General features: G+C 39.2%; 1 protein-coding gene across 1 annotated transcript in view; it reads right to left on the reverse strand.

Annotated features, from left to right (window-relative positions):
- Positions 1-399: 399 nt before the first annotated feature.
- GNAI1 (G protein subunit alpha i1) overlaps positions 400-12,460 on the reverse strand; it is a 64,855-nt gene continuing 52,794 nt past the window's right edge. Inside the window, exons 5-9 of the mRNA XM_018567586.1 lie at positions 10,882-11,010; positions 6,127-6,256; positions 4,536-4,689; positions 2,699-2,905; positions 400-1,706 (exon numbers count right to left, since the gene is read on the reverse strand). Of these exons, the coding sequence (XP_018423088.1) occupies positions 2,715-2,905; positions 4,536-4,689; positions 6,127-6,256; positions 10,882-11,010 (604 nt within the window). The 3' untranslated portion in view covers positions 400-1,706; positions 2,699-2,714. The remainder of the gene's footprint in view (positions 1,707-2,698; positions 2,906-4,535; positions 4,690-6,126; positions 6,257-10,881; positions 11,011-12,460) is intronic.

Below are 12,460 nucleotides of genomic sequence, written 5' to 3' on the forward strand. Positions count from 1 at the left end.
GCCCATCCTAATCCAAGTTTAAAAGTAGCATATTAAATCATATTACCTGTGGTACTCTGATGACACTGGCAAAAAATTGAAGATTGGTTAAAAAAAAGCATGCATCGGCCAAACACAAAATTCTATTTGAAACCTGAGCAACCAAAATATGAAAAATGCAAGGTTTATTAGGAATCATTAGCAACACAGTTATACTGGAGAAACTCCAGGTACCCATGGAGAACACTCACTAGCTTGTGTGCTCTGATATATTACATAGTAACAAGGGCAATATGTTTTTTTCTTATGTTACAGGTATGCATCTGGTTTAATAACAAGTACTTTATTTAAAATTAAAAACAAAAAATCTTCCAAGGCACAAACAATTCAGTTGTAACCATAATAATCAATCACCATGAGTTCATTCCATATAGTGAAGTACAAAAACTTTAATGAAGAAGGTAACAACAAGTACAATTAATTTATACATGTTCTGGACAACACAAAAGTTACTGGTGAATTTCAGGTAAATATGAAGCAACAAATTTTCATGAGATCGTCTAAGAGTGAAGCCAGCAGTCAACTCACAGTGAGGTAAAAGTGTGAAAAACTGTCTTTATGCAGGTTAGTTCCTACAAGTAAATCAGAATGTCTGAAAATTTTAGGTTTATTTTAAAACCCAATAAAAAAAAAAAAAAAAGGAACTTTTTTTTATTTCAAGGGGGGCCTACAACACCGTACCACCCTTGAAATTTACAACAGCAAAGGAATGATAGAATTTTAAGACAAAGTGACAGTGAAGCAATTTACAAAGACAGCATCACAAAGTCACACATTAAAATGGAATATCATGGAACATCATCTGGCTGCACAGTTCAATGGAAAGGCTCAGGTGGACTAAAATGTGGTACATATGTGGAATTAAATTAATGCCAGACTGACTCATCTATACAAAGTACTGCCATGGTCAGCATGCCAAGAACAGGATTGTTCCAACAAGAATAAAGTCATCAATCTCAAAATGTTTTTTTTGTTTGCTTTTCAATAGCCCACAAAAAACATGTTCTAGACGAACACCTGGAAAAAATCTATTTACAAATAAAAGATTTGTTGATTTTAAAATGTATAAAAAATGCAATTTTGGCACCACCTGTAAAGGCAATGCACAAGATAACCATTAGATAATAAAAATGCACAGTGAAGGCTCAGGATGATTCTGTGTTACATGCCCGGGGGTTGTGCAACTCTAAGGTGTTCAGATTTTATTAAGGTTTATTATATATATCTATCTTACAGGCTTGCAAGGAAACATTGCAGAACACAGAATAAGGCAGCATGCATGCTTAAAAGGGGAAAATAAAATATACATTATTTCTTTAAATAACCTAACCAGGCGAGGAAAGAAAAAACAAAAACAAAAAGTTATGTCCTCCAAACAGCATTTCATAAAACGGAGGATTCTTTTTAGAACAAATCAAATTATTAAAATATTCTGTTCAATGTCTGTACAAATAACATTCCTACAATTACAGTATACATACAATCAAGATACCTTCTCCATTGTGTGGCCTAGTAGCAGTTACTTTTTTTGTTTTGGAAAATTTACAAGACATGAACATAAATAAAGCTAATAAAACTGGCAAGTACAGTACTGGTCCGCTGTTCATTAAGAGTCTTAAACCACTCCAAAAGCCATCAAGCTATAACAGGGTGAAGTCAAATGCAGTCTGAAATCAAAAGGGAAGACAGGAAATGTGGTTAGTAAAGCCACATACATACATAGGCTGGCATTTACTTTGCTTACCATTGACTCTGGGGCAAAAATCCCCCCTCCCCACCTGCAAAATCTATTTCAAACTCCCATTTTGGATAAGGCTCTAGTATGGATTCTGAAGGGATCACATTTTGTATTGCACACTTACTTTTTAGGCTGGGGTGCCTCAAGATTTTGCATAGTTAAAAGGAAGCTGTGACTAAAAAAAAGTTGAAAAAAGCTGGTCTACAGACCACCAAAATTCCATAACATGAGGGGGGTGGAATGGTAGAACATCACAGCTGTGCCACACAGTTGAGTGCTAAAATCTCAAAAACATCATAAACATGGAGACTGTTTTCATATACACAGCTAATTGGCATGGCTATCAGGATTGCAACAATAACATTTCAGTAATATAACCATGGTAACACAGTCATACAGCCATCTTTAAAGAGCAGAGTGTTATATGGTTTTTGTTCATGGGAGGGTGGAGAGCAGACATAGGTGCTGTATGAGCCAACAGGATATTAAGATGAATGTGCACAGGAAGCCTCTACACGAAGGAGGGGAGGAGACAGGGAGTTGCAGCAGGCAGGGAGTTTCAGCATGCTCATTGAGGCTGCAAAGCTAAAAGGGTGCAAGAACACTCCATTGCTTCTGGCAGGAAACAGAAAATTCTCTATTATACAGGATTTATGTTTATGTTTTTGTGTCAAATACAATCTCTTGCAGGACTCATTTATGTTTTTGCTCCAACAAGTAATTTGCCTAACTGGAAGTTCACGTTTCTGAGTTTGTATCCAGATCAAAGTCCAAAGAAAAAAAGCACTGAAAAAGGTAAAAGGCCTGGGAGCAAAAAAAAAAAAGCCAGGCCATCAGAATCATTTTGCTTTATGCACTAGCTATTAAAAAATAAATGATGATTAGTTAAAACCTACAAATTCTGGATTTAATGTAGCTTACCATATAATTACATATTTTAGAAAAGGCCACAGTCTTTGAGATTATTTTTTATGATGACATCAGTTACTGCATCAAATACAAACTGCACGTTCTTGGTATCTGTTGCGCATGTAAAGTGGGTATAAATTTCCTTTGTGTCCTTTCTTTTGTTAAGGTCCTCAAACTGACACTGAATATATGCAGCTGCTTCTTCATAAGTGTTTGAACCTGAAGAAAATAAAGTTTCATCAATATATGAATATTTTATGAAATAAGTTTACCTTTCAGACCATGATTGATGTTACACCCATGCAATCTGTATATTGTCTAGTTTTGCTCAAAGTACTACCAATACCATACATCCTTTTACACCACAAGAAATAAGCAATGTCAATCCTGAGGGAAGAGTTTAAATACAACACGCAAAACATGAACACTTCCCCATGTTTTATACCTTTAAACACGCTGCAGGTACAGAAATGTAACCTACCCATGTGCCAGAACAATATAGTGTACTTCTACTTTCCTCTGACATGACAAAACAGTGCATTTTTGCCTCAAAAATTCAAAGCATGTGGTGTTAGCCCTGCCTACTTTATTTCTAATGGATTACAACCACCAGACTCCACTCCTCATCTGGTTGCTTCTTATCCAGGGGCAGAAATCATAGGAAGTTACCAGCTCAAAAGATTTCTAGAAAATCGACAAGTATTTTTTGCACTTATCAAACTTATTGATAATAAAAAAAAAAGTAACCCTTTTGCTGTTTTTTTTGCACATGCTATAAACCGAGGCCTGATTACTCACTCACACCTACCCCCTTCCCCCCCCGCCTAAATGTTATATTACCTGAAAGCACAGACTCTATAGAATAAAATGGCAGCAGTTGCAAATTTTTATGTTGCATGATATTACTCTATTCACACCCATATTTTCAGTAACAATTACACAAAACACCTTTTACACTTTACAAAAACATTGATGAGGTGGTGTTAAGTAAATAGATGCCCAACTTGACAATTATATGCGCCTGTGAAATACAGTACCCCAAATTTTCCATAGGCGACACTTTAAAATCCTCTACAGGTCATCAGTTTAGAGTTAATTTTGAATATTGGCCCTAGAATCATTGTAATGCAAGTAGGTACGCGTTTATGCTGGGGTGTATGCATTTACAGGGACTTAAAGATTTAAAAATACCTAAATATTTTTATTTTTTGTTTAACTTTATTTATTTTTTACTTCACTGCCATCATATAGGGGGCTCAAGAGCAGAAATCATGTTTTAATAGCTTCTTCCCCGGTCTCTCTAGCTGGGGAATGACAGCTGAGGAGCCGGAAGTGATGCAATGCTCCATTCAGTAGGGAGGAGATTGGCGAATGGATGTTCGCCTCTCTCTCCTCACCAACACCCATGATGCTGGTCCTGGGGCAACAGAAGGGGCAACGGAGCTTGGTAAGCAAGGCAGGGGACCACTTTGCCGGCCCGTGTTAGTGATCTGGCGGCAGCTCAGCTGCCAAAATTTCTTTGTGTAAAGCAGACAGTTGGCTTTACACAGGTAAACAGACTCCCGTGGGCTATAATCAGTTTACAGTGGCCCGTTGCCAGAGTGATATGGTGCTGGCAGTGAATGGGTTAGTGGTATATTTGGACCAGAAAATACAAAGAAGAGAAGTTAATTGTTCGGGTCTACATACACACATACTGCCAAAGGCAGAACACACATGCTTGATCACTGCCACTTTTGTAAATAAATTATAAAACAAAAAATTTACCATTTCGGTTAAAAAAAAGAAAAAGAAAAAAAAAAAAAATCACTGATGCATTCTTTAGGTCTAGAGAAAGATGTGAATTTACCAGCATATTCAGGATAGCAGATTGTCAAAGGACTCCTCTTGATTTTCTCCTCGAACAGATCCTTCTTATTTAAGAAAAGAATAATGGAGGTGTCTGTAAACCACTTATTATTGCAGATGCTGTCAAATAACTTCATGCTTTCATGCATTCGGTTCTGAATAGGGGGTTAAGAGGGAAAAAAAATACAACTTCAATTGTAGAAATGAACACTACTCCTTCTAGTACAATACAAACAATACCTTATACACTCCACAATGCATAAGGCATCCACTGCTTTATGTAGTTTTCGGAATATGCTCTGTTGAATATCCCACAATTGTAATGTGTTTGCTTTGATTGTGAATTAACCTAACCGCAATCAAAGCTGTAACCATTACAAGGTCCTCGTAAATGCAAGACTTGAAAATTACGAGCAGTTTAGAAAAATGTAAAAAAAAAAGCTAAATTCTACTTCTAGGGCAAAGAAAAGTGAAAGGTGTTTCCAACAACACACAATGCAGCAGACCCTTCACTCTTACAATGTATGATGCAATTATTTGGCTGGAGTTGGACTTTCACTAATTGCTAGTGGAGACCCCGTCACAGTAATGCACCAACAGTAAGGAGGAGGTGGCACCCAACTTAGGATTCAGAGTTAAGAAACCTACATATGGCCCTATGGAAGCTTTAAGTTAGCCCATGAATGCTAGTATACCGATTTAAAGACATACAATATAAGGGAAACATTGAGGGCTTGTTCACACCAATTGCAGAGTGTTCCAGAGCTGCAACTGCTGGAACGCACAGCAATTGCACACTAAATGTCCCTCTTCATTCTGGGGCGGGAGGGGCACCGCAGCCATCCCCCCCCCGCCACCCCCGTCTGCAGTGCGATCGACACGTGGCAAAACATTGCTTGCGCTCTGTTCCACTTCAAATGCAAACATGATGTATGTTCTATTTTCTGCGTTCGGAGTGGACCGGAACGCAGGCAATGTTGGTTGGGGGGGGGGGGATGGCTGCGGTGCCATTGACTTCAATGGACCATCATGCCCCCTCCAGCCCCAGAATGAAGGGGGACGTTTAGTGTGCGTCAAGCAGCCAACGCTCTGGAACGCACCGCAATGGGTGTGAACAAGCCCTGAGGTTGTAATTGCCGAATTCGTCTCTGAAATACTTGTTATCCAACTGTCATGCTGAGTCTCATGCTTCAGTACTTTGAATCACTGACCTACAGCAAGAACGTAGATTCTGAAGTAATTCTTCATTTTCCAAGTACTAAAGCCATTGCGTCAGCAAGACAGCTGGCCTACTGCACTCACCACAGGTGTACCTGGATTACCAGGGTTCCCATGCTCTTTTCCAGTTTCTGTAATTCTACTAAATAAGCACCTTGTGAGGAGGAGTTGGACATCAAATCTAAATACCCCAAATTACAACATTTTAATCACAATGAACATGTCTTAAGACAGTTGCAGGACAGATATTTCGCAATATGAACACACACATAAATCACACTTCTGTGGAAATAGGACTGCAGATGAAGAGGTAAGGCTGAATATTCCACATCTATCCAGATATCACCTTGTGTAAATGTAACCTCCATACTTACCATCTCTTCATCTTCGGCTAGAACCAAGTCGTAATCACTCAGGGCCACACAAAAAATGATTGCTGTAACTCCCTCAAAGCAATGAATCCACTTTTTTCTTTCAGATCTTTGACCGCCAACATCAAACATTCTGAGAGAGAAGTGAAGAGATAAATGATCAGAAAAGCAGTTCCAAAGCATTAGAGACTGAGCTAGTTTTCAAGCTCTAAACTGAAATAATTTCCACTAAAGTAAAAAAACTAATATCTACATTTTGATCAGCGTTTTCCTAAATTTCAAATCAAGGCATACAAAATTTTAAAACGGACATGTCAACATTAAAATGTTCATTTTATGAACACTACGTCTATGATCTTTGTAACTATCCTTGCTTTTACTGCAAGTAATTCACTCTTGTTTGTGTGAACAGTAGCTGAAGACTTGATAAGAAGCATCTGGGGGCAATAAAATAATAACATTGGTGATGGGTACAGCTAGTGCTATGCTAGGAAAGCACAAAGGTCTTCTCATATAAAAAGTATGATCGAAGCCCTTTGTAGCCAGATCCCCCACTTTTCTTCACTATGGAAAGCTTAGGGGAGTCTGATGCGTGCTCTGGGCAACTTAGACTGTGGTCCAGAACCATATTCATGAGGCAAAGGCCACAAACAGTTAAATGTTAAAAATAATGCAGGTTTAGTTAATGATGACAGGTCCGTGTGTAACAGAAACACTGAAAAGATACTAGAAATGGTAGATATCACTAAGGGAGCAGCACAGGAAATAAAGATTTTAAAAGTAAAAAAGTCTAAGCCAAAGCACAAATTGTAAACAAAGGGAAAAGAAAATCATACTTTCAAAATGGAGAATGTTAGGCTAAGGAAGAAAGAAATTGAGAGTGACTACATCACAAGAATAGTATACAACGTATTACATAGAACAGTAAAACTTTAAGTAAATGTAGGCCACAAGTGAACAAAAACAGCACTGGAATAAGGTATGTGCAGGTTTTTCTGCAATGTCTGCCTGCAGAGTGATCTGCCAGTAAGAACCATTTACAGGCCACATAACTCATCCCTGCTAACCATTGATGTCTGTACAACTTTAGATAGTAACTATATGGAAGGCACAGAACTCTGCTACGAGACTAATAATACTAGCCAGCTGCAGGCACACAATACATATAACCATTTCAAGCATAAATGCACGAGGTCAGGTGCTCAGATTTGTTAAACCCTGGTCCTGTGCTTAGCAGTGCTAACAGTATTTCTACAAGAACATATTTAGGAGTTCATACAATGTTCTTTGAACTGTATAAAGATAATAACCCTTCATAGATGCACCTGGGCAGGTTGCCAGCTCTAAAGATGCCCCTGACACGTGCCAGCCGAGGAACGGAATTTAAATATTACAAGTTACAGCGAGCCATTTCAAAGGGCTTGTTTAAAGCACACAAATAATGGTGATGATCAAAACAGAACGTGCAATAAATTTACAAACCTTTACCAAGTAAGACTTTTCCAATGAACATTCTGTATTTCAACTGTGTATTTACTATTTGGCTAGAGCTGCCTTTCAAAAAAGCAAATGCAGTAATGTAGATCAATAAAACAGAATTTAACAATGCTAATCTAATAAAAAGGGAATTTATAATGTATGTTCTGTGAGCGCATCATTTCAGTTATTTTGGCCCCAAAGTAAGTACTTTTGATGAGACTTACATTTCTACATACCATCTCTTTACATTCAGTACAATAATACAAGTATAGAGAGATTTGAAGATTAGCTACTAGAGGCACCAAAATGTCTGTTCTATTGCTTACAGAAGCCAATAAAATGACTTGCTTTAAAAAAAAAAAAAAAAAAAAAAAAGTTAACTATACCTGCAAAAAAGCAAAGGAATACTTATTTTCTCTTGCTGTCCTCACCATCAAAACACAGCTCTGATGCCAAGTAATATCTGGATGAGACTTCTTTGGAGAATAACACTACCTAGATTGTCGATCTCCTTGGTCCCCCGCAGCACTCAGTGGTTCCTACTGCTGACCTGTCGCTACAGTATCCTGCAATGAGTACTTCTTTACAGGTAGTGTGTGACAAATTCAACCACATAGTGGGTGCATGGCTTCAAAATTATTGTCTGCCAACTCATACACATGCATTGTGAGAAGGAGCAGTAAAGCACAACCAAAGCAGGGCTTTCACATAGTATAACCATATACTGTATGCTTTACAAAGTGTTTAGGCCACTGGATAAGCGCAAAACAGGAAACTAGAATTTTCAGAAATCTACAATGGCAGCCTGCAAATTCTCTCAGTACAGGATTCCCTTAAACTGAACCTGTGATTTGTCCATACAAAATTTACTTAAACCTAGCTTATTCTACACTTTATACTTTCTCCCCCGCTAATGTTTTCTGCTGGTGGCGAAAGGCAATTCCAGTGAAAGCTACGAGTCACCAGAGTCGCAGTTTACCAAGGGCTATGGCCGCCTCATGAGGCAGCACCACCAGGCTCAGCGCCATCACATGGAGTTCGCATTCTCCTCCATATCTGGGTACCGAGGCCAAAAGCAGAAATTTGTACTTTGAAAATACAATCTAGCTCATTTAAGGACTGACAGTGGACAGGATAATCACATTGAATAAGACTTGAAACACCCTTTTGTAACCAAGGATTATAAACAGAGTTAAAGAATTTACAGTAACAGTTTAATGTTACCTTAAAAATATTTTATTCACTTTTATGATTTATTTCTTTGCTGTAAGTAAATGGCTTTTGTGCAAAACCTCATTAAAGTGTTAGACTGCATGTAATGACTGACTCAGTTTGTTAATGCAGTGTACGGAACACATGGCTAAATGACCACCAAGAAAAGCCACAAGTATTTCAGAATGAATTCAGTGGTTTTTCCCTACCTCTTCATTAAAATGAAAGCAGCACTAAAACAGATGCTTGAAATAAATCAGCTTAAGTTTACAGAAAATAAAGCACTGTGCTGTACAGGACCAAAAAAAACTCTGCTATTGTTGTCAAAGCCCATCTCACAGCAAATATTAAACCCCCTCTCACCCATCCTGCACGTCGTATCCCCCCCACCCCCAATAACCTTTTGAATCAAGACATAATTATCAAAGTCCGACATCTAGGTTCCTCGCAGGCACAGTTTATGGGTGCAGGGGACCACTAATCCACCGCTGCAGATGTGCCAGCCAGTCTCTGACAAGCCCCTCATGTTGGTGTCCTTCCTCTGCTGGATCCTGAGAGGACCCCGCCACTAGAGAGCCAACAGTGTCCATGTGAAGCAGGAAGCGACATGGACACCCGGAAGAAGGCCCAACAGAAGAAGGTGAGAAAAGGCTGGACAAGAGAAGATTAAAAGCATCACATTACCCAGCCTTCCATCGGTTAAAAAAAAAAGGGCATGTAATTTTTGTTATCCGCCCCCCAATGCCAGCTATCAGTTATAGGGGATGATGAATGCCACACAACTCCCAGCATGCTCTTCTTCAGTTACTGCATTAAAAAAAACCAAAAAACCAAAAAACCAAAACCAAAAAAAAAACATTTTTTTACACAGTACAAAAAATATGTATACGAACTGGCCATTTGCTAGCAAGGTACTTGGTAAGCAGGCTGTCTATAAACGTCCTCATTCAAGTCCAGCGCACAGGACATTAGGAAGGAATACAGAGGATGGACATCTACTATAGATATGATTATATGGATCAGAGGAGCATGCATAGAAAAGTACTAAGGCTGGGAATTTTTATCCTAAGGCATTCTCTGCATTAAGGTCAAAAAACGGCCAGTACGCTTGCATGCTCCCGTCCCCGAACACTTACCGATTGTTCCTAGACACCTCTGCCGGGTCCAGGAAGATATCCGCTGTTACCAGAACTTTCTGGCTGTGGAGGAGGGTACCGAGGGCAGTGGAGTGATAGGCTCCTGCCAGTCAAACTGTTGGTAGGAATGTAATGGAGGGAAAAGGGCATAGCTTGCCGTGTGCAGTGAGTGTCTGGCTAACTGAAGGAGACACCCACAGTCAGGGAAATTGGCAGTTTGGGGATCAACTACAGGAGCTAGAATGTTCAAATAATGCAAGTGTGGACCGCCTAATACCTCTTTTTTTTTAATCGTTTTAAAGGCCAAGTTTACTTTTCATGCAGAATATGTTACACCCATATTTAGAGTCCCAATAACCAGAATTTGGTATGGCAGTGCATGGATATGCCCGTGCAGAGTCATCCTCCATTTACAGATCCTTCTACAGAATCTGGGAATGGGGAGATTACAAGGCCTGTCTGCCACTGCACTTGTAATACATTCCTACTACCACCTGGTCCTGTAGCTGAAAATCTGTACCTTGGTATGGCCAGGGACTGGCAGAAATTGTCTGCAGGAGTTTGACCACTGTACCCATGACCTACTGATTGCAGTTATAAAGCTTTACAGGCTCTAATGCAAAAAATAATAAAAATCGCAAAAAATTTTTTTATGAATGTCTGGATTTTTTTTTTTTTCTGCAAACAGTTGGACTCTGCTTTTAAATAGTCCAATCTAGGAGCCAGCTGGCACTTAAAGTTTGTGTACAAACTACACAAAGCAGAGCACATTTAAGCACAGTATGCATAAATATAGCAAGTAATTTAGTATGTGAATGACTAAACTGAGAAGAGAAATGTTTGTGGGTTAGTAAAGTAGCACAAAAAAAACCAAAAACTATTCACTATAAAAATGTTTAAAAAAAAAACAAAAAAAACAACACACACTTACTTGAAATGAAGGTCTTTGAATGTAAAATGCGTTTCCACTATACCGGTAGTTTTTACTCTAGTTCTGAGAACATCCTGCTGAGTGGGTATGTAACTGTTCTGAGCTATTCTGTCCAAATCATTGAGGTAACTGCAAGCAATGAATGAAGAGAAGGTTGAGTCATAACAGATACACAGCAGTATGAGAAGCTTTGCTGCATTATCAGAATTCTTGTAGCTAAAATGCACAATTCACATTACTTTACAAAAAGGACAAACAGCTGGAAAGGAAGGAAGTTTATTCTTTCCAAAGAGTGCATCAGCAAATCTTTAAGCAGCTAGAATACCTAAAGTACCCTACAGAAAAAAAAAATAAAGTTACTGATCTGGTAATTTTATGGCCAGGGCAACGATCTCATGTATGTTTGCAGACAGACAACCATAAGTTCTTACGGGAGGGACGATCGGGCATCAATCCCCCAAGATATGTTGCCCTGGCCACGTCTGCCTGTGCAACCATCTTTCTTGTCTACTGCATGTGCAAACTTTCTTGGTCAAAAGTGGTGACTTTAGAGGATTATTCAGTGGTGGCAGATATGGTATCCAAGCCTACATGTCCAAACAGACACATTGTCTACACACAGCTATGTTCCCAAACTTGAACCCAGCAGCGCAAAAAGACATTACATTTACTTTTTTGAACCATTTCAAGAGTTGTATGCCGAAATCATAAATATAAGGGAGGTGAAGAATGCATGAGAAAACCACAAGGTATCTTGTGAGTTTTATTTTTAAAAAAGGGACACTGTCACCTTGCTCATGCAGGGCAAATCGACAGTGTCTCTGGAATAGGCATCCCCGACCCCCATATACTTACTTGTGATCCCTTGCAGGTCCTTACTCCTCTGTAGCTAAATACACCAACAAGCACTTTTGAGTAGACAGGAGCATGTGACATGCTCTCCTGTGATGTTACCAGTCCCAAGAACCAATCAATCTAGGTTCGAGCACATGATTGTGGGAGCGACTTCACTGTTCCCAAAGGGTCACCAACAGAGACCATCTAAGCCTGGCTGAAGAGGAGCATGGAACCGAGGAAGGCAGGCAAGTATACACAGGTTGGGGATGCTCTTTCCAGAGACAGTCACCTTGCACTGCATTTGCAAGAGGACTCTTTAAGGCCCCATTCACACTTGCGATATTGCGCCTTTTACCACGCGATATAGCGCAAATTTTCGTATTGGGCCGAGTACAATCGTGTGACATCCGCGCGGAAAAAGGGTTCTGCACACGCGACGAGCTACAGGCGACATGGAGCTGTAAATGGGAACAGCTCTATTGACATGCATTGGGCTTGGTACACAGAGAGATTTCTTTGTGCTCAATTTACACATTGAGCACAAAGTATCATGAGCAGACAGCCTGACACACAAGCATCACCAGAAGATAAGTGTTCCTTAAGAGAGAAATTCAGCACTGCAGAGAAGAATGCTAGTGACCTATTGAGTTAGATTTCTTGTGCAGTCACTGTGATGAGTAAAACTTATTGGTTACAAAAAAAAAAAAAAAAAATAAAAAAATCATTCAAAATAAGAAATCAT

Source organism: Nanorana parkeri, unplaced genomic scaffold (genome assembly GCF_000935625.1).
Source record: "Nanorana parkeri isolate BGI_ZX_2015 unplaced genomic scaffold, ASM93562v1 scaffold1069, whole genome shotgun sequence".
Lineage (NCBI taxonomy): Eukaryota > Metazoa > Chordata > Amphibia > Anura > Dicroglossidae > Nanorana > Nanorana parkeri.